General features: G+C 37.1%; 4 protein-coding genes across 4 annotated transcripts in view; 1 reads left to right on the top strand and 3 right to left on the bottom strand.

The window, feature by feature from the left end:
• LOC137137536 (butyrophilin subfamily 3 member A2-like) overlaps positions 1–6,621 on the bottom strand; it is a 63,130-nt gene extending 56,509 nt beyond the window's left edge. Inside the window, exons 1-2 of the mRNA XM_067523961.1 lie at positions 6,470–6,621; positions 5,923–6,010 (exon numbers count right to left, since the gene is read on the bottom strand). Of these exons, the coding sequence (XP_067380062.1) occupies positions 5,923–5,989 (67 nt within the window). The 5' untranslated portion in view covers positions 5,990–6,010; positions 6,470–6,621. The remainder of the gene's footprint in view (positions 1–5,922; positions 6,011–6,469) is intronic.
• LOC137137577 (Fc receptor-like protein 5) lies at positions 1,471–3,769 on the top strand. The gene is made up of 4 exons (XM_067524041.1): positions 1,471–1,554; positions 1,657–1,716; positions 1,899–2,162; positions 2,733–3,769. Exons 1-4 carry the CDS (start codon positions 1,500–1,502, stop codon positions 2,834–2,836), a joined length of 483 nt encoding a protein of 160 aa, XP_067380142.1. The 5' UTR covers positions 1,471–1,499; the 3' UTR covers positions 2,837–3,769.
• Positions 6,622–8,248: 1,627 nt separating the features above from the next.
• Positions 8,249–23,425, bottom strand: LOC137137575 (uncharacterized). Its single transcript, XM_067524037.1, has 12 exons — positions 23,330–23,425; positions 23,192–23,232; positions 22,780–22,880; positions 21,880–21,924; positions 20,996–21,067; positions 20,735–20,830; positions 19,996–20,100; positions 12,604–12,696; positions 10,644–10,706; positions 10,090–10,164; positions 9,383–9,473; positions 8,249–9,213 (listed from the first exon to the last, which is right to left on the bottom strand). Coding segments are annotated over exons 2-11 (690 nt in total). The 5' UTR covers positions 23,193–23,232; positions 23,330–23,425; the 3' UTR covers positions 8,249–9,213; positions 9,383–9,434.
• Positions 23,325–24,722, bottom strand: LOC137138103 (butyrophilin subfamily 2 member A2-like). The gene is made up of 2 exons (XM_067525034.1): positions 24,485–24,722; positions 23,325–23,617 (listed from the first exon to the last, which is right to left on the bottom strand). Exons 1-2 carry the CDS (start codon positions 24,720–24,722, stop codon positions 23,325–23,327), a joined length of 531 nt encoding a protein of 176 aa, XP_067381135.1.
• Between the last annotated feature and the right edge of the window lie 138 nt (positions 24,723–24,860).

The following is a 24,860-nucleotide window of genomic DNA, read 5'->3' as shown; positions in this document are numbered from 1 at the left end:
ATTAGTAGAAGATGAACAATCGCTGATGGTTCTGAGGGAGGATCGAATGCACAGTTGATTCATCGGATAAAATACTTTCCTGTTCTGAAAATGAAGTGAAATCATAAATAAATAAAAGCAGAAATTAAAAAAAAAAATGTTGTGTTTAGGCCAAATAAGTTGTGCAGTCATAATAAATTAATTTCTGAGAAGCCTTTAAAACACAATACAGTATATTGTATTTATCTTGCCTGATTCTACCAGGCAACACCCCATTAAAATTAATAATACACTTATATATGTGGATTTGTTTAGAATTTTACCTAATGTTACGACAACCACATCCCCGTCCTTCACACTGCATGATACACGGGAACTTGGCTGCTGCGAGTCTCACACTTACAAAAATTTCTAAAACATTTCGAGTAATGAAGTCACACTTTCACTTTCACATGTGTGTAGTGTATTGCAGTTTTCACTTTCGACTTGACAAAAACAATTTCTGTAATAATTTACATGAGATGACAAAGAATCTTCACTCTTTGCTTTTACCTACTAGTCTGTTATAATGTATATAATATCAAAAAATATATATATAAATCAATTAAGATCTTGTATCTCAAAATAATGACCTACTAAATAATGTAATAATGTAAAGAAAAATAAGTTATTATCTTAATATTTTGAGTTAATAAGTCAAGATAATGAGATACTATCTCAATATTTTTGCCTTGGTATCTTAAAATAATGATATACTAATGATATAATGATATATCAATATTTTGAGTTACTAAGTAAAAATAATGACAAGGTATCTTTTTATTTTAAGTTAGAAAGTCATTATTTTTTGAAACAAGAGCTTTTTTCCCCCAGTGGTGGACAAAGGCTTCACACTGTGTTTGAATGCACATTTATTGGTATTGTATTATTATGAAACAAATTGAAATAAATAAAATTGCATCAACATACAGGACTTTACCTGGATTGTCCATCTGAAAATGGATAAAATAAAAACTTGAGTCCTACATTGCTTTAGTTTTTATTATCTATTCATGAATTTTAATATCAAGCTGTGCTGGTGTTGGGTGTCTTGTTGGAGAGTCTGTACGCTCTGTTCTGAAAAGTGTCACCAATGTGCTGCTGCCTGGACTTGGCTCAATTTCCACCGATTTTAATGAGCTCATTAAATCAAAACCCATGGTTACCCATGGTAACCACTGTAGAAGGCTAAGCACACATGTCACAAGGTGGCGCTCCTGTCCCTTAAAACATGACATTCTTCCACTTTTTTTTATCTGCCAGTAGCCAAACTTTCTTGTTGAAGAAATTTTACTGGCTCTTTTTTTTCGATGAGTCGAAAGAAGCAAAGGTAAACCAAAGAGTAAAAAAGGCCCAGAAATTACTACAAGCCTTTCTTAGATTTGCATTACTGGCTTCAGCTTCTGCTTCAGTTTGAAAGAGAAACATTACAGGAAGAGGAAGTTCTCAACTACAATATACTTAATCTGTGTTTCAGTCTGATGCTCAGTCAGCACCAAGACAACATGGAGGCTACAGCTTTCTGCTTCAGACTGAGTGAGTCGCACATTTGCTTCTGTTTTACCCCGAGTTTTATATATTCCTGTTTATCAATGCTTCTATGACTGATATACACATTCACTCCTTTGCTTTATTAAGTGATGCTCGAATTCCTCCTGTTGGGGACACAAGTCCAAAGCACCTATTCTCATGGAAATGGTGAGTAACAAAGAACACGTTTTTTTGGCCCATGCATTAGGCCAAGACTTCAGGAGCAATTCAAATTCGCCAAGAGATGAGATTTGATTAGTTCATGCGAGCTTGATAGTATCTTTGATTTTTACATTGTCTTACACATTATTTTCCAGTTTGGAATCTTTCATTAAAAATCTCATTTTCAGAAGCAGTTTTTCTTCGTATCACTCCGGACACATTGCAGCGCTTTGAATATGAGCCCGTTTCTTTCAACTGTGAGAGCAGCGATGGTTCCACTGCACTGAGAGGAATCAGGGACACTAAGGAATTTAAACCAGTGTGTAATAATAAGAGGACAGCATCAGGGTCGATCTGTGCCATTGATAAAGCCTATGCAAAAGACAGTGGACTGTACTGGTGTGAGACGGAAGGAGGAGCGAGAAGCAACACTGTCAACATCACTGTCACTGGTATGTTTGTATTACATGCAGTATTTTACACCAGTACTTGCCAAATGTTGCTCTTTTACTATATTCAGTAGTAGTATGACAAATATATTTAGTAGAATCTTTTACAAATGTGAACGAAACATTTGGCTGTTTCCCTCACACTTGTACTTTAACTTAAATCTGCTTTTTAAATAATTTTTCTAAAAATGAAGTTTATATTCATAATGTTTTCTCAGTTACATTGTGCACAACAAACAATTGCTGCTTGGATTATGTTTACGTGTATTTAGTTTAATTTTTTTTTAAGCATAGTGATACATTTTTAACTTCAACATTGCACGAGGCTGATGATGGGTGTACAGAGTTCAGAACTTTGACACAACAGACGTCAGGGGTTTCTGGTCATTGTATTTTTAGTGTGTTATTCTTGTTGTGTGCCCTTCGCTCTTGTTTCACACAATGCATTTCTCTGTAACATTAACCAATAAATTAAGTATAAATTAAATGAAAAATTTTTGATTTTGTGTGACAGCACTGTACCTAAATCTTGTGCAGTACACAAACATTATGTTTGTTCACCCTATTGTTCAGCTGAGTCTGTGATCCTGGAGAGTCCTGCTGTTGTGTTTGAGGGGGACGATGTGACTCTGCGCTGCCAAACCAAGACGACTTCCACCAACCAGATGTCCGTATGAACAGCAGTTCTGCAGAGAAGAAAATTGAAAATGTTTCCAAGTCTGATGAAGGACTTTACAAGTGCAGCATTTCTGATGCTGGAACATCACCAGGAAGCTGGTTGGTTGTGAGAAGTGAGGAAACATTCTACCACTGTAACAACTACAGGGGTTGTTGTCATCTGTGGTTAATTGTTACAGATGTTAATGAATTGTTGCTGCATCTTAAATAATTCATAAAATATTAAATATTGCCTCATATATACTGTCAATTGTAACTTTACAGCAAATATGGTTTCTATGATCTCTCCACCCCTACATGAAAGGCCCCTCTCCAGAGATTTTAACACTTTTGACATCCTCATCCTGCTACGTTTTGCTGTCGTCATTTTAATGCCGGTCGTGGTTCTGCTGGTAGTCGGATTTGTTCAAATTAGGAAACACAGAGGTAAAGCTGCTCACTTATCTCCAGCTCACTTGGAAATGACCATTACGCACATGGAATACCATCAGACAAGTAAACAGCTTAACAGACCCCAGTTAATCCTCCTGGACAGTGCCTTTACATGGAGTTAAGTAAACAGGTTACAGCCGGCTTTTTCAGGGAAACTGATTTCTTAAGTCTCATGCAAATGTGAAACTGCTTCCTGTTTGTGGTGCATGTTACCGCCATTCCCCAATTAACCAAAAAAGCTGGTTTCTCTGACTACCCTGGCTACTTAAGTACATGTAAACACTATCACTGTGATAAAAACTCAAGACACAACTTAAGAGGGAGCTCTTCTCTCTGGGACTTCAGTTTCAGGACTAAATATTGTCTAGGACTTAACAGGCAACTACTTTGCTGCATGTTGTGTTTTTGTCTAGATTCTAACACATGCATTTTATGATTTGCATTGTTTTAGTGTTGTCAGTGTTGTTATCTAAAAGTCAATCCCTCTCATTCAATGTAAAGCAGCACAAACACCTTGTTTATCATTTTATAATTCCTATAATAAACCTTGAGTGATAAAAATTTTGGGCTTTAAGCCAAAATTACTTTACTCTGAGTTTCTTTAATATCTAGTAACTAGTGTCTTTATTAGTGGGGATAGTTTTAAGCTCATGCACTGTATACATTTTATTATATTAGACAAAGTTCTAAGTTTAATATCTTTAAATATATGACCCCCTATGAGAATGAAACTAAGATGGTGGAGGTGTTAATAATAAAACAGAGCTGCTGTCTGGATTATTTTTGCATTCTCTCCCTCAAAATACTGTTTGTGGTGCTTTGCAGGTGCTGGGGATAATTTGAGCCTCTATCTTAAGAAAAACCAAAGTAGAAAACCACACATAGAAAAAGGTAAGGAGGCCCATTGAACCCAACGATCTGTCGGTATTAATATTTAGAATCAGTTCATCTGTTGGTCACTTTTCGAACTGATGGTTTCTCCACTGCAGAGTCCTCACATCAACCTGTTTACACTGCTGCAAGAATCCACCAGCTTTAAAACCTGGTTTATATGTGAGTAAAATACAATTATTGCATTTTAAATATTTTCTTTCGGGATGCCTAGCTTTTACCTGGTACCAGGTAAACCAGGCCCAGTGGATTCAAAACTCTGCTGCCTGAGTGGGCAGTCTGCACTCCACTCTGCTTTTTTATTTTTTGTTTGTTTGTTTGTTTTGTTTTTTTGGCCTTTCAGCTAATCCTGTAAGTTCAGAGTCACCACAGCGGATCATTGGCACAGTTCTTACGCTGGATGCTCTTCCTGACGCAACCCTTCCCAATTTCTACTGGGCTTGGACGGGCACTGCACAGCTGGGGATGGGAATGGACTGTTGGGGGTTCAGTGTCTTTCCCAGAGACCACTGACCCTGTGGTCCGTGGACAACTGCCTTTACCGCTATCTGCTATTTACTGCTATCTGGGCGTCTTCTGTCCTGACTGGATCCAGCTGCGTTCTCGACGCTGAATTTCTGGAAAAACAAATGAGTAGTATTCTGCAGACTTGTCAGCCAGGTACTATTCATAGGTGGAGCCTAGCAGTAATTAGCTGAGAGGCAGAGTACACCATGGACATGGTAACATGATGTCATCACCAACTCTTGCCACTATTGGCTGGGCTGAACCAATTAACTGAGACTGACCTGAAACGAAAATATTTATTACTTCAGCTGTAAGAATTCATGAATATACACTGTGTACTGTAACCACCAAAGAGAAGATGTCCCTGAAAGTAATTTTCTAAACTATATTAACTTTATCTCACAATAGATAATGTGTGACCAAGCAGCCCGTTCACATTCCTGAGGCATTAAAAATCACCTCTTTGTTAAGACCTTCTGTGTTACATGCTGATGCTGAAAGTTCCCATTTACGTCAGTGATTGATGCTCTGAGCTTTCAGTGTAGTTCATTAAAAACCCCAGCATTTCAATATTTGACGCCAAAATTGCTGACGTAAAAGAAAAAGAGAGAAAGTAGGGTGAGGACGGGGGTGATGGAACGGTACAAAGGACTTTTCCAGAGGAGACCGAGGTTTGACTCTAGTGTGAGACATAGTTTGTTTTATTGATAATTGTTTCACGACGTGCTGCATGTGGTTACTGTATTAAGGAAACAGGTGTGTGCAGTTGTCACTTTTTGTAGCATTTTGTTTTTGTGTAATTTGTCTTCTAACTTAACCTCCCTGTGAAGTTTTTGTGCCCAACCATAACCCTTGTTGTTTCTTAACGTAACATACCCTGATGTTGTTGTCTCTGACCTCAATGTAGTTTTGTTGTGCAGATAAATTTGTTGCTGTCGCATCATAAGGTGACACAACAGAAGCGTCCAATATTGATGCCAAAGTGAACCTGCAGCTTCAATACTGGACGCAGTTGTTCCCAGGGAGTCAAACAGTGATGTACTTGGAGCATCCAATATTAATGCCAAAAGGTACCTGTGGCCTCAATATAACAAGGACGTACAAAGCGCCACAATTTGACGCCTTAGAAAGCGTCAAAATCTGACGCTGTGGGATGAGAAAATGTTGGACCAGTTCACTCAGTTCAAATCAGTTTCCCTAATCATTTCCGTACAAACTTCCATTTGTGTCTTTAATATAAAAATACTTAATTTACCTCCACAGAAGTGAATGAGAAGATGAACAACCAGAACACTGATGGTTCTGAGGGAGGATCGATCCATTGTATAAAGCACTTTGCTGTTCTGAAAATGAAGTGAAAACATAAATATGTGTAAATATTTGTTAACGCTAATCTAACTGTGACACTATATACTTTTATTATCTTGATTTCAACGCCCTGCCTTTATGCTACATGATGGAATCATGTCCTTTCCTCAGTAAATCCTACTTTCACTTTCGTTAAGTTGCGCAGAGGGCTGCGGCAGTAAAGGTTTACTATGATTTCAGTTGCGTTATGTTTTCATCCACATAGAAACATCATTTTTAGCAGACAGACTAACTGACTTTCTCATCTACTCACACATCGTCTCCTAAAAGTCACGTTTTTTACACAACTACACTGCAAAGCGATTACGTTTATTAGAGGAAGGTTTTTACAACCACGTTACTTTTTTACACAAACATAATGACAAAATGTTAACGTGCAACGTAAATGACGACTGACATATGTACAAACATTGAACATATTCATAAAATATTACCAGACAGCGAGTTTCTCTCCGACCAAATCTCCGATGTTGCAGCGCAGCATCCACTTGGACTGTAACTGGGATGGGAGACGACGTGACGTCAGCGCGATCCAATCATATGTCTGCTTAAATGTGTCCCATCGCGCACGTGCAACTCTGGCTTTAGGATCCATTTCCGTCCATTATGAAAAACTGTGGTGTAGCAGCCACAACAAAACAAAGAGCTATCTGTGTAAATGCATGTTGGACAAAACTGTGGTTTTTCAAAATAAAAGTTCGAACAACAAGAATAACACTAAACCTTTTCTCATCTCTGCTTTGACTCTGCTGTTGATTTAGAAACTGTTCTTGTAGAACTGAGCTCTGAGGCTTGAAGTTTCTTTCTTTTGGCAGCACAGAGACACATTACCTCCCTCAGTCAGAGGAGCAGCAGGAAGATTCAGGATCACATCACCGGCTAAACAGCACATGGAAAAAATACCATTTACTTCATGGTGTTTGTTTAACAGGAATCCACTTACCAAAAACTGATGAGTCACTGTTGTTAAGAATCTTCACTTCCTTTAGTCTTTGATTTAACAGACATCAGCTTTCATGTAAACCATTACTCTCACTTTAACAACCTTTTAACAGTGAGATGATTGTTTTGACCATAGCTGGTCTGAACTTTCACAGCCAGCAGCACCAGCAGAGAAATCACTGAAGAGACAATGGTAAAGGGACAAAACCCACTCATGATGTTTTAATCTGTACGAGCTAAACCTGCTATGGATTACTGCCAGAGACAAACACAGCAGTGGTCTGAAATGAGCAATCACACACAATCATTTGTGATGGTGTCACATTGAAAGATCAGTTTTAAAGTCAACTATGAGAAGCTCAGGACATGTGTAGAAGTACTTTATTTGCACAGACAGACAGAAGATGCAGTACTTACACAGTCTGATGTGCAGAGCTGTAACATCCATGTTGTGTCACTGCTGACTGAACATCACACTGACTCATTACATATGTAGAACATTCTTCCAGTTTCACTTATTTCTAGTGAGAGTTGTAGTTGAAATAGCAAGTGGCTTTATTTGTGTCAGGTGTAACTACATCTACTGCTAGTGAGTAAATAAAAGCTAAATGACTTCATTAAGTGAAGTCAAAGCAAAGTGTTGTTCTAGTACTTGATGAACTAAAGCACTGATTATGGACAGTGGTCACATACTTTATACATTCATGCAATGACTCATTTTGCTAAATTAGCTGTTGCTTTTAACACTGGTTAGGAAGATGAAGACCAGACGGAATAAGTCTGGGGTCCTACACACCAAAGAGACACAACAAGTTGAGTTCAGCTCAGTGAATTAGTGAACTACAGACTAAGGGCTGTAAACCATCTGTGGAGAGTGAGAGTGGAAATTGTAAACTAATGATGAAAGTAGATGATTTTTAAAGAGACACAAATCAAGAACATAAAAACAAACAGTTCAATGTTTCAGTTCTTACAAGCTTCAAATCACATTTGGTTATGTCAACAATGTATTATTGTAGTTACCACAGCATAGAAATGTCTATTGTTTGATATATAGCACATTATCATCAAAACTCTGGGAAACAGTTACAATATAGTTTACAATACTTTACAGAGCATCATGGGACTTAATAACTTTCTTCAAGTTTCTCCTGATGAGCTGACATGCAGTTGGTCCTCAGTTAGTTTAACCCACAGAGATTCCTGTGTCTCATCTTCCATTTCTACATCAGTGACTGATTAAGAAGCTGTGGGATAAAGTACATTATTAGTATTATTGTCTTACATAGAAAACAAAGATGAGTCACACAAACATTTTATTTTAATTAATAATTCTGATTCAAAAAAGTCCTAGATAAGGCCACATAGTTTATCATTCTCTTCACCAGACACAGATGTGATCAAATATTCTCTAGAAAATCCAGCTGCTAGAAGATTTTTGAGGAGAGTTGGTTGTTAATTTATGTCCCAACAAGTTATGAACTGTCTATTTTAATATGCTGACTAATGTCTGTATGAAAAGTCTGTGATCAACACGACTCTTTTTCTACAGCTAATGAAATCGTGTGACAGCAACAGTTCTGTGATCAACTCTTTTATGAGACTGTTTTACAATGTTCTTTGTTTTACGGTATAAAATGTTTTGTGTTTTCTTTGGATGGAAAATGTGTTTGTGTGTAAAACTCTTAGCAAAACAACAGTATATATGTGTAACAGAATAAGTATCTGATCTTTCTTTCTGCTTGTCAGACTAGCTGAATGCTGACTTCAGACACCATTTATTAACTGTTTCAGAGAAAGTATCTATGGTGTGAAGTCCTGAGCTCTGCTTATTTGTCACGCTACCAAATCACCTCCTTTCCATTCCACTAAGTGTAGAGCTTCAATTTAAAAAAACAACAATGTGAATAAATATGCTGAGCTGTGAAGTTGATGGCTCACAGCTCAGCATTCACATTTGCACCGTTTTAAAATGCATTTTGAATATAAATATTAGTAAGTACTCAGCCCAAGTGTTATGGGAAGTATCACACCTGGACTGTACATCATGTCTTAATATGATCAGTAATGTTTCCACATGCGAACGAATGCGAATAGTAGGTTTAATGGTTCCCCTCCCCAGCTGTGCAGAGCCGGTTCAAGATAGGTAGAAATTGAGGAGGGTCACTTCAGGAAGGGCATCCGGCTGAAAAACTGTGCCAAATCAACATGCGGACAATGATCCGCTGTGGCGACTCTGAACTCATGGGATAAGTAGAAAGGACAAAACAAAAGTAGGTTTAATAACTGTGGTTCTGTAAAGTCAAACTTAAAATGGCTCCTAAAACACTGCATAGGTAGAAAATCCGAGTAGACGTACTAGTTTTCATCCACTCACAACACGGTGCTCAGTGGGTCAGTCTTACCTGGGTTGTGTTCAGTGTCTGAGCTCTGATTGGCCACGTTGGTCTCAGTCTTTCACTGAAGGTTCTGGGCTTGTAGTTGGCTTCTTTCCATCTGAAAGGGAAACACACACACATGAACTTATATTAAGTTAATTAACTTATAGCATTATCATTATCTCATAGCATGAACATTATACAAACAGCTTCCACACAAGAGACACATTTTATGTTTGTACTAGTTGTAACTTCCTTCCATGCTTCTCTAGCTAACAGATTGCTGTTAATCTTTTCACAATAATTTGATTTTATTATTGATTTGCAGTGTTCTGACAGAGAATCTGATCAATTCTTACCTTGTTAACTGACAAGGTAAGAATTGTTGGTTAGAAATGCTGCAAAGTTCTGAACAATTTTCTGTTCACAACTTTCATCGGTTTCAAAATTTTCAATAACAACTGCCTTTTGTTTTTTTATTACAAAAGTGGAAATTATTTATTATCTTCTAAGTGTGAATATAAGACATTTAAAAACAATGTTTAGTGATACAAACTCAATTACCAGTTATGTCACATATGACATAGTTAAAAAGTCAATGGCAGTGGCTCTTAAATTATTCAAACATTTATTCAGGGTCTTACATTCGCTCTCAACTAGTTATAAGAATTATTTTATAGACAGGTAAAAAAGAAAGATGCCAGCAACAAACTCGTTTAGATACAAATATTAACCTCCTTCTTCTTTTCCTCGAGCTCCTTCTTTAGTTTGTCCTCTCTCTCCTTCCCACTCTGTTTTTCATCCTGGAGCTGTGAGAGACATGAGAGAGACACTGTCTTTTAACAAAAACGTTCATGTCTGAATACATTTCTATTTCTGACTGACTTGATCACAGAATTAAAGAAAAACAGTACATCATAGTTTAGTTCAGGTTTAATTAGTATTTTAGTACATTTATACAATAAAGAACAGCAAAGGTTTTTGAGATAGTTGGTGGCTGTTGTTTTTATTACATTAGCAGTAAATATGTTAGAGATAAAGTTAAAATTCTGATTTTAAATTAACAATAAAACTTGGCTGGACAGTGTTGGAACACAGTGTTTCCAAACACTGTTTAATTTGGTGCCCCCTCACACACACACACACACACACACTTTGTATCAAGGTAATGCAGAGGACCTCCAGCCCACGGATTCAGACTTCCATTACACATGTCCATACACTTACGACCCCAATTCAAGGTTGGGACAGTGTTCGAACACAAATCAAGAAAACATAAAGATCAAACCTCTTTATTTTTTTTCTCCAAGTCCTTCTCTTTTCTCTCAAGGTTTGTTTTCTCCTCCGAAAGCTGATAAAACCGGCAGCAAAGAGATAAAAAAAAAAAATTGTTATTACAATTACAGTTTACAGTATATGACCTTAACTGTATAGTTCATTAAATGATGAACACTCATGGAATTAATTATTTTTCATGGAATTAATGTGAATTGACTACAGCTGAATAAAGCTGATCTGTGAAGTTTATGGCTCCTACATGTTTTCTTGTATTTGCAGTAAGTCTCTAAAATGACACATTTGATGTTGTACTCCCTAATTTATTCTCCCTAGAGAAGTTGCTTCATGTGACTGTGACCTTCAGCACTCAAAGTTTTTTGAACTGGTTGGTGGCTGTTGTTTTTATTACTTTAGCAGTGAATATGTTAGGATGAAGTTAAAAGTCTGATTTTAAATTAACATCAAAACTTGGCTGGAGAGTGTTGGAATTTCCTTTGGTGCCCCCCCACCCCCACTTTGTATCAAGGTAATACAGAGGACCCCAAGCTAAAGGATTCAAATTTACGACCCCAATTCCAAAAAGGTTGGGAGGATGTGTAAAATATAAATAAAAACAGAATGCAATGATTTGCAAATCTCATCAACCCATATTTTCTTATATATTAAAATACCCATATTTCATATATTTCTTATATATATTCTCTTGGATATGAAAACAGATTTGAGTCATTCTGTTGTGATTTCTGCTACCAAGTAAAATCTTTACTATACTATGGAAGAAACTGCATTTCAATCTTTAAAGTCTTATTTTAAATGACCATTAAAACTTGGCTGGAAACTGTTGGATCACAGTGTTTCCCAGCACTTTTTCCTTTCCTCCCTAACAAAGTTGCTTTATCAGGCTGTGACCTTCAGCATGAACTGGGCTGTTTGCAGCCCAGTGTGATCCAGCTCCAAGTCTGAGGTTATAGTTATCTGCTGGAAAATGGTGGATTGGACTTGAAGTGTGTGAGGATCTTGGACAGGAATGAGGATTGGTGCAGGATCAGCAGTGATACAAGTACCCAATGCGTCGATCGCGATCTACCGGTCGATCTCAAAGGTCGTGTGGGTAGATCGCATGGAATTAACAAAGTAGACGTCATCCCATCATCCGTCCTCACTATGTAATTTGTCACTGATTGACGTAGGGCAGCCAGTCTGACATCTGACTTTTTCTGACACATGGGTCACTGCACATGCATACAACTGCACCAAGTGCTGCTAAACTCCAGCAAGCTAGCGAGATAAACTCTGGACTATGTTTCCTGTGCAAGTCATCAGAGTAAGGTGATGACAAAAAAAATTGTAGTTGTATTTGCAATATGGGTTCATGCAGTTATGCAAACTAAACCAACATGTATTGTTCATATAAATAATTCTCAATATATTCCTAAATACATGTTTTGTATTTTTATAGTAGGTAGTCAATTTTGACTTTGTCATTTTATAAGTAGCTCACAAGCCAAAAAAGTGTGGACACCCCTGGTCAAGAGTTAGTATGACACTATGATACTTGTACTTTGTTACTCTAAAATAAAACAAATAAATACTTCACTTTTGACTTTTTCATCTGGATATTAAAAGTATTCATCTCTCTCAGTTTTAGATATTATACATGAAGCATTGTCTTTATTTACACTCAATCTTCCTTTACTCACTTTAAAGTTTCTATTATCAGTAGAAAACCATGAAAGACACAAATTGTTTCTCAGGAGTCACATTACCCAAAGTAGAGATACACAGTGAATTAAACCAACTAAATGCCACATTAAGTTAAATATTCAATAAAGCAAAAAATCTGGGCTAAAAACATGCAGCTGAGAGACATTTAAAGATGAACTGAGGACAAGAATACGAATCAGTGTCATGTGGAGAATAAGTTGAGTAAACATATTATTTGAATTCAGAAAGTTAATGATCAAATGAACCTTTATGAGCTGATTCTTCAATGTCATCACTTCCTCCTGTCTTTTCTTTTTTTCTTCGTGGAGCTCGTTGGTGGTAGTTTGGTTTCCCTCCAACTGGGAGAGAAAAAAGATGAGGAGAAAAAGTTTTACAGATGAATTAAAGAAGGTTACATGAGACTGAACATGATGGACATGAGATTTGCAGTCAGTATTTTCTTAATTAAGAACTTTTGATCTTGGTATGAAAACAAATTTGAGTCATTCTGCTGTAACTTCTGCTCAATTAAATATAATTTTGAAAATCAAGAAAACACAAAGCTCAAACTTCTGTATTTTTGTTCTCCAGGTTCTTCACTTTTCCCTCAAGCTCTGTTTTTTCATGCAAAAACTGATCCAACCAGCAGCAGAGATGAAAAGAAATGTATTTGTTTAAATGCAAATACAGTTTATTCTATATTTCATGAATGTCTGAATGAATTCTCATGTAATTAACTCTTAGTTTTGTGATTAAATCGAGCTGAAAAATGTCCTGTTCTATCTATTCATGAAATTAAAGAAGTTCTTTTAGCATTTTATATTAGATTTGAAAGAAAACAATGAAACTTTATTCAAAGTCCAAGATTTACATACTTTTCATAGTTGTTTTGATCAAGTTAGTCTCAAAAACAAAAAATGTGAAATAAACAGAGTGAATATTTGTTACAATCACAGTATATGACTAGACTTAGTATGATACTATGATACTACTAAATTAACACAAATAAATACTTCACTTTTGACTTTTTCATTTGGATATTAAAAGTATTCATCTCTCTCAGTTTTAGATATTATACATGAAGCATTGTCTTTCTTTACACTCAATCTTCCTTTACTCCCTTTAAAGTTTCTATCACCAGTAGAAAACCATGGAAGACACAAACTTTTTCTTATGAGTCATATTATGCAAAGTAGAGAAACAGTGAATTAAATGAACTAAATGCCACGTTAAGTTAAATATTCAATAAAGCAAAAAATCTGGGTTAAAATGTGCAGCTGAGAGACATTTAAAGATGAACTGATAAAAAGAGGTGACCAGACACATAATTTGATATTAACCTCCTTCTTCTTGTCCTCAAGCTCCTTCTTTAGTTTTGAGCTGTTTTTTTTTTTTAAAGGACAAGGTGTCACAGTCCTGTCCCCGTGTTTCAGTTCTCTAACTTTATTTCCGGTTTTGGCTTTTATTTAATTGATCCTCCTGTGTCTCTTCCCGTGAGTCTGTTTGCTGTCTTTACCTTCCTCGTTTTGTCCTGATTTGTTTCACCTGTTCCCCGTCCTTTTATACCCTGCTCTCCCCAGTGTTCTCTGCTGGTTTGTACTGTTCTGTTTAAATGTGTCCCATCGCGCAAGTGCAGCTCTGGTTTCAGGATCTATTTCCGTCCATCCTTCCAAATTGTGGTGAGTCACAGCTAAAAAAAGTTCTGTTGCTATCAGCCCACTTCGCTCTGCTTCTCTTCATTTTTAAAGACCTGTGACTGCAGAGAGGCAAACAGCTAAAGCTCAACGCGCATTTTAAAATGGAGATATTGATATTCAGAATAAATAAAGCAGGAACACACTCCAGAAACACTTCGGACTGTGTAATATTTCCTGCAGCAGGGTTGTTTTGCTGTGTCATCATGGCTGATATACAGTGGAGAGAAGCTTGTTGTATCCAACATGATTACAGCATCAGTAATAAGCTTAAAGAGGTGATTTACCTGTCAAAGGTCGGACATAAATTATGCTTGTGATTTTTGTAAATTCCATAAAGAATCATTCACTGCATATGACGTTTGTTAGGAGGAAAATAAAAAACAACATCCAGATATATTGATCTGGCTACAAATCCTGCTTTTGTCATTTTATTGAGAAACTCAAGCAGCATATCACCTTAATCAAAGATGGGAAGAACAGAAAAAGCTATGAAGACCTGCAGCTGTCAGGAGCAGCAACTGTAATCTGTAATGTTGGTGAGTCTGTGTTGTGACTTTCTGCCATGATTCTGTAAAATGTGCTGCTGTCGTAAAAGGTCAGTAGATGACTGCTGCCTTGACTTGGCTCTATTTCCATCAAATTTGAATGATTTTAACACATTTATTTTAGCTCAACAAAACAAAAGCCATGCAGAGCCTCTTTTCTCTCTGACCCCTCATTGTGCCTCTAAGACTCTAAGCAAAAGTAAACCAACAAGTAAAAACAGGCACAAATTACAACAGGTCTTTATTAGAACTGTATTTAAAAGGGAGTTTTTTAAACTCTGGCTCCAGTATTTGCTTCAATATATGAGAAAAATCTTACAGGAAGAGAAAGTTCTCAACTACATTATACTTCATCTGTATTTCAGTCTGATGCTCAGTCAGCAGCAAGACAACATGGAGGCTACAGCTTTCTGCTTCAGACTGTGTCAGTGTTAAGAAATAGAGGATAAGACAAACAAGTCCACCAGTCCACCTAAAACTGCAACTTCTCTCTATGTTGGCTTGATCTTCGTCTCCAATCTGTAATTACAATCAGTTATTTAGTAGATGCTTTTATCCAAAGGGACTTCACTAAGCAGCAGACATTAGGGACAACTTGGGGGTTCAGTGTCTTACCCAGGGACACTTTGACGTGTAGCAAAAAGGATTGAACCACTGACTCTGTGTTTCGTGGATAACTGCTAAAGCAGTCACCAATCTCCTTCTCCATGGAGCTTCTTATGGCTCATGTTTGACCTATATCCAAGCATCTCAAGGAAGACGTTTGCTGTGCTGTATATCAGATTGTTTTCCTCAATGAGAGGATTGTTCTTAGTGCTGCATATTCATCATCTAGTAGACTTTCACAAGGGAACTTCACTTTGTCCGGGTAAATGGCCACAGAGGTTTCAGTCTTAGTCATGACCTTCAATCTCAGGTCAGCTGCTCTTGCATTAAGCTCATCCAGGCTTGTTACTGGGACTTTGAACCAAATCTCCGATTGTCTGGGTGGTGATGATACTCCCCCCCCCCTGACCTGTCCTCCTGGCTTCCCCTTGAAATAACATTGGCGTTAGACGTCATCAATATCTAGTTGTGATAGTATGTGGTTCTTGCGATATTAGAACTTATCACCCTTCTTTTTAAAATCCTCAAATCTTAATATGATCGGTTGCTTGTTGTTAAATCGAATATAAGTTTCTCAGACACCTAACTGTTCACCCTAGATGGCTGTAGAAGGATTTTAAAAACTCTTCTACAGCCTTAGTGTAACAGTAGTTTCCACATACTATACATTTTGATGGTTTCACTGTCTAATTGATACATTTTTTTAGCAGGAAGATGGACTCCATCAGATAAAAAGCCTGGTCAGGAAAATAAACATTATCTGGAGACATTTTGATATGCTGCTCTGCTTTTGTTAGTTAGTTTTAGTCATTGTTTGTGACTTTATGAAAATTGCTCTGTTGAATTGTTTTTGTTAAATTCACTGAGCAAATGCATAGTTTGCAACCGTAACAAAGTCAAAGGCAGTGGCTCTTGTATCCTTAATAAATCCCAATAAATGTGGGGATTTACCAGAACAAAGCAGCTCAGTCTGTAGTGGATGATATTTCCTCTTTGACCCTCTGGCACAACAATACTTGAACTATCTCTCTGTTCAGAAAGCAGTGATACTTCAGTTTAATGACACAGAGCAGTGAATACTTACATGTACATGTGATCTGTTTCTGTTTTTTCTTTTTAATAAATTTGCAAAGATATCAAACTAACTTCTTTCATGTTTTCATTATGAATTATTGTTTGTAAAACTATTAGACAAATAATGAATTTGAAATAAGGCAGTAACATAACAAAATGTGGAAAAAGTTAAGCGCTGTGAATAATTTCTGGATGCACTGTATATTAATTGTTTGTCCTTTCGGCTTATCCTGTGAGTTCAGGTTCGCCACAGCGGCACAGTTTTAACCCTCCCTAATTTGTACCGAGCTTGGGACTGGCACTGCACGGCTGTGGATGGGGATGGGATGTTGGGGGTTCAGTGTCCTGCCCAGGGACACTTTGACATGTAGTCATGAAGAGCGGGTCACGAACCTCTGCCTACCTCTCAGTAGGCAGCCACTCTACCACCTGAGCCACTGCCGCCCCTCACTGTATATTATTGAATAATAATAAACCAACAATAATAAAATCTAATTAAAATATTTTAGAAACATCCACCAGCAATTACAAAGAAACATTAATTGAAAAGGACAAAAAGGATGAAGGCAATAAAATGCAGCAAAGAATAAGGAGGGATGAGAGAAGCAACAGATTAAAGCCACTTTGAAAACAATATTCAGGACCCACATTTTATTAGTAAGAGCATTGTGGATGTTCAGGGGCAGGATGGGGACAGCGATGGCAAAGGCTCTGTCATCCCAGGTTGGATGCTTGATGCTACATTAATTCTCATGTTCATTCTTTGATCATTCAGAATGAAATGCTTGAGTTCTGTGTGATCAATGGACACACTGTAGACAGTAAGTTACAGGTGAAGATACAAACCAACCTGTAAAACGTTGAAGAATTCTCCAAATTTGAGGGAAATATTTCTGAAATTAAATAAATCAACCAAATAAATCAACATAAAAATTAACAGTGCAATTTTGGATTGATTTTGTCTGAAGCGTCACATTTGTTTCTGACGGCATCAAAATGACTTGTGTATTATCTGATATCCATGACATTGTTTTCTGGGATTACAGTGCAGTTTCATTTACTATCCATAGGTTCTATGCATTGTAAATGAACATTTCTTCATGGTCATTTTTTTATCAGTAGTATTTTTCTTTGTCACTGTGTTTGATCACGTTGGACCTCTGCTGATGATGGTGACATGATGTTTGTTCAGTCCACTGTGCAGAGTGCAGATTCCAAACATCACAGCAGCCTGTGGACTTTGGTGCAATCGCTGTATCTCATCCAACTCACTTTTGGTTACTGAGTGTATCACTTCAATTTATCAAATAAATTTGTTGTACCCGGTACATTATGTTATCTGTAAAAGCAAAATCTTTTGCAGGTGAGTTGTACAGGAAGGAAACATTTCAAAGAGACTTTTTTCCAAGCAATGAGTTATTATTATTGTCAAGAACGTTTTAAAGGATGAAATTTCTTTGTTACTCAAACCATCCATGACTGAGTGTAAATAGTAATGTCACTGCCTGCTTGCTCAGCATTGCATTTAAAAATACATTATTAATAAGAGTCTGCTTCTTCAAATACCACAGGGCCACGGGCCTCTGTGCTTTTCCCTTTTATTCATGTCGCTTTTAGATAATCTATTAGAAAACACTGGCTATTCTATAATTTCCTACCTATAAATTTAAACACCTGAAGTTGGCTGAAGACTTAAAACAATTCTCAGAAATATCCTGTCTAAGCATTAGTAAACTTCACCTCACATATAAAACAAATCTCTAGAACAGCCTTCTTCCACCTACGGAACATTGCCAAAATTAGGAGCATCCTGTCTCGAAGTGATGCCGAAAAAGTAGTCTTCTAAAACTTGTTACTTCTAGGTTGGACTACTGTAATTCCCTACTTTCAGGATGCCACAGTAACTCCCTAAAGAGCCTGCAATTAATCCTAAATGCTGCAGCAAGAGTTCTGACTGGAACTAGCAAGAGGGATCATATTTCTCCTTCACTAGCTTCTCTCCATTAGCTTCCTCTCCTCTGTAAACACAAAGCTATTAATGGTCGGGCTCCATTGTATTTGAAACACCTCATATGATCGTATATTCCCAATAGACCACTTTGATCTCAGAAGATGCCTGAAGTTCTTGCACTTGATGTTGGCTCCTCCAACTGACGGGGACAATCTTATGTTAAGCTAATTAACATAGAATTGTACACACAGCTTCCACAGATGTGACATGTTTTGTGTTTAGAGGTCATGTGTCACACATGAAATGAGCTACATTATTGGACCTTTAGTGATACAAGGTCTTATAACTGGGGCTGTACCATATTTTTAAGGTTTCTACTTATAAACTGACTAATTATATCCTCATAAAAGTAGATTTCATGCCAGAGCTGCTGTATTGGATTGTATTAAATTATACAGGTGGTCATAATGTTATGCCTGATCGGTGTATTTCATTGCTTTTTATGGAAGTCAACTGCATTATTGATTTGATAATTAAAATTTTCATATCCAAAAATCCCCTTAAAAACACTGTCTCCTGAAATTGAAATTGTATAACAGAGATTTTTACAGATTAATGAAGGAAGGTTACATGAGACTGAACATGGCATGAGAGTTACCATCAGCATTTTCTTAAGATCGGTTGATCTTGATGTGAAAATACATTTTAATCATTCAGTTTTATCTTGTGCTCAACCAACAATCTTAACACTATGATACTTCAGTAAGAAGATCCTAACATTCTTCTTCCTTTATTCAGAGGGGGTGGATGTGAGAATGCAGTGAAACATTATCCAAGCTCCCTGGTACTAAGTGCATATTAAGTGCTTGGGCGTGTATGTGCAGCATGCTGCTCTGTCCCTAATGGTCTAGAGAATTTAAAGCAAGTGAGCTTGCAGCAAAATATCCTGTTTCATTTTCTGCAGTACAATGTTCAGGTTGTTTACTAACATTGTTATTAATATACTTTCCTCTTGCCAGATGAGACACAAAGCACCCTCCTACCTGTATCCCTGATCACATTAGCTGTAGTGGTCCAGTCATCTGGAAGCACCTCCAAACCACCTCTGTCTGTCTCAGCTCCTCCCTGAAAACTACTCAACATTCTTCCTTTTTCAACTTCCATCACTTCGTCCTCTGCTCTGCCTTTGTCCTTATCATCTTCCTCACCACCAGAGTAATTTTACACACCACCATCCTGTGTTGTCTGGCTACACTCTCCCCTACCAATGCTTTACAGTCACTGATCTCTTTCAGATTACAACGTCTACACAAGATGTCGTCCACCTGAGTGTTTCTACCTCCACTCTTATATATCACCCTATGTTCCTGGCTCTTCTGGAAGAAAGTGTTCACTACAGCCATTTCCATCCTCTTTGCAAAGTCTACCACCATCTGACCTTCTGTGTTCCTGTCCTGAAGACCAAACCTGCCCATCACAGTCTCATCACCTCTGTTCCCTTCACCTACATGTCCATTGAAATCTGCCCCAATCACCACTCTCTCACCTCTGGAGATGCTCTGCATCACTTCATCTAACTCACTCCAGAACTTCTCCTTCTCTTCTAACTCACATCCTACCTGTGATTCATAACCACTGACCCTGTGGTCCATGGAGGACTGCCTTTACCAACTGAGCCCCTAAGAAAATTCTTAAAAGTTGTTATGGTGAAACACTAAACACCACTGCTCTGTGTGTGTGTGTGTGTACGTGTGTGTACGTGTGTGTGTGTACAAGTATCTTAACCTTGTCGAACTCCTCAGTCTTCACCCTCAGTTGATCTTGGGTCTGTTTCAGCTCTTCACAGGTTTCCATCAACTTCTTGTCAACTGACTCCTTGTTCTCCCTCAACTATCAGACAGACAGATGGATTTTTATCATTCAGCAAAGAACTTACAATGTATTTTTGTATTTGCAGTCTCTAAAATTACATATTGGATTTTATACTGCTACTAATGAGGAATAAGTGTGGGGGCATCTTATAATAGTCATTACTCATAATCAAATAAATCAAATTAAAGAAATACTTCTGTTTCAACAGGATATTATAAGTATGTCTCCATGTCAGGAGCTACATTATCCAAAGTAGAGATACATGGTGAATTTAAATGTTGCACAAAGTTATTAATGTTTAAGAAAGTTTTTACTAGAAACTGTAGTGATAAAACCATCAACCTCATGTTTATAACTCATTTAGATTATTTTGTAAAGATTAGTTTTCAGTTTGACATAATAACAGTTTTTTGTCAAAAAAGCCAAATTAAATTTATCATAAATCAGTGTTTTTATAGGACAAATGTGAAATTTTCAAAAGCAGGTGAATACTTGTTACAGACACTGTATATGGTCTCATAAAGTGAAGGTGGGTTAAAAACACAATACATTTAAAGGTGAACTGAGGACGAAAAAGGCTGAACATCATGAGGAGAATGAGATGAGTAAACATGTTATTTGAATTCAGAAAGTTAATAATGATCAAATGAACCTCTTTGAGCTGATTCTTCAATGTCTTCACTTCCTCCTGTCTTTCCTTTTTTTCTTCCTGGAGCTCGTTGGTGGTCTTAGTTAGTTTTCCCTCCAACTGGGAGACAAACATCAGACTGAATATGATGGACATGAGATTTACAATCAGTATTTTCTTAAAAAACTTTTGATCTTAGTATGAAAACAGATTTGAGTCATTCTGTTGTGACTTCTGCTCAGTTAAATATAATTCTGCAAAATCAAGAAAACACAAAGATCAAACCTCTGTATTTTTGTTCTCCAGGTTCTTCACTTCTCCCTCAAGCTCTGTTTTCTCATCAAAAAGCTGATTCAACTGGCAGCAGAAATGAAAAGAAATGTATTAGTTTAAATGCAAATGTGTACAGGTATCTTAACCTTTGCTGAACTCCTCAGTCTTCATCCTCAGTCAATCTTGGGTCTGTTTCAGCTCTTCAATTGTCTCCATCAACTTCTTCTCAAATTACTTTTTATTCTCCCTCAACTATCAGACAGACAGATGGATTTTAATCATTCAGCAAACATTTACAAAGTATTCTTGTATTTGCAGTAAGTCTGTAAAATGACACATTTTCTTTTGTACTGCTACTAATGAAGTTGGCTTCATCAGAATAAGTGTGGAGGCATCTTATAATGTCATTACTCTTAATTAGTAAGAAAAAAGTGATGAAAACATTAACCTCATGTTTATAACTCATTTAGATTATTTTGTAAAGATTAGTTTTCACCGGTAGAAACTAAACTAAACAGAGTATGAATTTCTAAAACAATCAGCTTCAGGTAATCAGAGGAGAAATTTACTCTTTAAAGCTTTGAGATTCCATCCTACTCAGTTTCTCCTCACGGAGCCTTCGTTTGGAAACAAACTTAAACAGAGACAAATCAGATTTTTAGTTTATTTTTAATTTAACAATTGATAACACTGATCTACTCCAGTGTTAAACCTCTGCAGTTCCATTAATTCATCTTTAACCATATTACTATCAGACTTCACTCTCACTATCAGTGTTTTTCAGTGCTGCACATTTCTGTGTGTTGAACTTTATCTTGTTGTGTTACTTTGCTGAACATCTATTTTCTATTTGACTAAACTGTTGATTTCATACCATGAGGTTTTCTATCACTTACCAAAGAGGAAGAGGACGAAGATGCAACAGTTTGGCTTCTTCCCGTCTGGGAAGACACAGACAAAAGAAGAGAGACATTATCTGAACTATTCCATCATTTCACTTTAAAGGTTCCCTGAAGAATTTTAACCCTCCAGCACCATTTTCTTTGAGTGGGTCCATAATGGGTCCCATGCAAACTAAAATCAGTTTCCTGTTGCTTCTGTTGCGCCTGAAGCTAAACAGACCTCTGATTCTTTAACTGAGACAGGCAGCAGAAAGATGGAGGTAAAAGTGACAAATTAAATGAGAATCCTAACTGGATCCATGGTTCCATGTCTACTGATCTGGTAAATTATTTGTATAATCTCTGCAAATATTTAGAGCAAGTGCAACAGCAGCCTGGAAACAGGTGAAAGTAAAATAAATTACAAGAACATTCCGCAAACTGACACCTGTGTCACACACACACACACACACACACACACACACACACACACACACACTCAGACTACTGTTCCAGCCACCATATCTCTTCTTGCTCTGCCTTGGTTTGGTCTCATGTTCTCTGCTGTTGTGAGTTGACCTCTGGACTGATTTCAGTGTTTACTTTGTTTCCTGGTTACTGTTCTCAGGTCAGGACTTTTTCTCTTGTAGTTTATTTGCCTCAAATCATGTTTTCTCTCACTCGTGTTTCCTTAGTTTTCCAAAGCCAATTTTTGACCCTATTGTATCTCTTAGATGCTCATGTAGTGTATTTTATTTTCCTCTGTTCCTTGTTCATTTCAAAGAACAAAGTAAAGACTAAATATTTTACTCTTCTTCTATACACATGTCCTGTTTCTTTACTGACAAGTTCGCTGTTTGTTTCCACATTTCTCTTGTTCAAATGCTTTATTTGTGCTGTTTGTTCAGTCACTACCTGCTTTGTCTCTTTTTTGTCTTTAGTCAAAAGCTCAGTTTCAGCATTATCATTATTTTGGTCCTTAGACTCAACTTCATCCATCTGGTTTCTCTTGGACACTGTAAAAATAAAGGCAGTAAAATTATAGTTAAAAAACACCTGGTTACTTTTGAGGGAGCTATCACAGAATAAAATCTAAGTCTAAAATATAAAATGTGCTATAAAATGAAGCATTTCACATTTTTACTGATTGCATATAAAATATAGCACATTTTTGTTTATGCCATAACGTATAAGATAAAGACTCAATATAAAGACAATTCAACGTTTCTGTGTGATGAGTTTGTGACTTACTGTTTTTCTTCCACAGGAGAAGTAAAAGTAAAAGAATCAACATGATGCAAACAACCAAACTAAAAACCAAACCCACTGTGGTAGCTGAAGACCTGGACTGGAGCTTAAAGAAATCATCTAAAATAGTAAAACAAAATATTAATGGCAGTTACTGCAAATACAGACAGAAATATAAAACTATTAACACAGCATGAATTTGAAAACTCATATTAACCTGGAACATGTATGTGTGTCTCTCTGGTCTGGTTGATGATGTTCTGTTGGACTCTACAGGTGAATCTGTGTCCGTGTCTCTTGTCCACAGTGACTCTGCTGCTGACATTATAGAGGTCATCAGGACCTCTGACTGTCTCTGTAGGTCCAGCAGAGAGGACGTTTCCCTCAACGTCCAACCACAACACCTCAGGCTCTGGATACCAGCCTTTAGACTCACACTGTAAAACCACCTCACTGCTGGATTTATCAAGTCCTGCTAAACTGATTCCAGGCAAGGAAACAGCACCTGAGGCAGAGAACAGTTAAATTTTTTTTCTAAAATTAAGAGAAATATTTTAACATTTGCTCAAGAACTATGATGAAAAATGTTTTCGCCAACACTGATCCATTTGCAGCTATGCTGACAATAGGCACTGCCACTGATAAAATCAATAGTTGATAAATGATAAATTCATGACTCATCATGTATCAAATCATGTATTTGTCTGCTCTAATAAAAGATGCTAAGATATTAGCATCTTTGGTAATTTAGTTAATAATCTACAGCAGAAACCTTTCAATTCATTCAAGGCCATGATTTAATATTAGCTACATTCGTACATAACCATCACATTTACAGTCGTGAGAAAAAGTAATGGCGCTGTTTGCAACTTCTCAGTTTTCTGCATAAATTAGTCATGTTCAACAACCTTAACAAGTGCTTCCTGTAGCTGTGGACCAGACCTGCACAATGTTCAGTAGAAAATTGGAACCATTCCTACTTACAGAACTACTTCAACTCAGCCATGTTCTTATCTGGTGTGAGCAGTTCACTTGAGGTCATCTTGTAGCCAAAAGATGCATTTCGTCTCTCTGAAGCTATTCTGTAGTAGATTTACTTAATAAAATTAAGCCTTAACACAAACTAGCCCAGAGTGTCTCACTCAGAGACACATCTGGTGGGTAGGCCGGGATTTAATCCTGCTGTATTGTGCTACCAGGCCGATCAGGTAGGTCATTTAAATCTAAGCATAGCTGATCATGTGTAACATGTAGTTGGGGTCACAACATCTGTTTTAAGATTTTGTGAGAACTCAGCAGTTACAATAGATTTACAAAATAAATCTCTCTGGTGCACTGTGTTCTTTTACACATCCAGTGTGTGTCCACCTACCAACAACCAGCTCAATGACAGATTCTTCGTTCCTGTCTGGAATGTAGCATCTGTATTTCCCCTCATCAGCAGGTGTCACGTTGGAGAGCTTCAGTGAAATGTTTCCACGCTTCAGTTCATCAGTGAACAGTGACGTTCTTCCTTTGTAGGATGGATTTTTCATATTGACATAATCCTGACCAGCATACCATATGTAGACATATGTGGGCTTCAGGTCAGACCTCGTCCACTCCAACATCTTTGTAGCAATGTCCACAGCAGGTTCAAGGTGACATGGTAAAATGATGTCATCATCAACTTTTGCCACCACAGGCTGAGGTGAACCAATTAACCGAGACTGACCTGAAAAGAAAACATGTTTTATTTCAGCTGAAAG

Source organism: Channa argus, chromosome 12 (assembly GCF_033026475.1).
Source record: "Channa argus isolate prfri chromosome 12, Channa argus male v1.0, whole genome shotgun sequence".
Classification (NCBI taxonomy): domain Eukaryota; kingdom Metazoa; phylum Chordata; class Actinopteri; order Anabantiformes; family Channidae; genus Channa; species Channa argus.
This window is presented reverse-complemented; position numbering and strand designations above follow the sequence as displayed.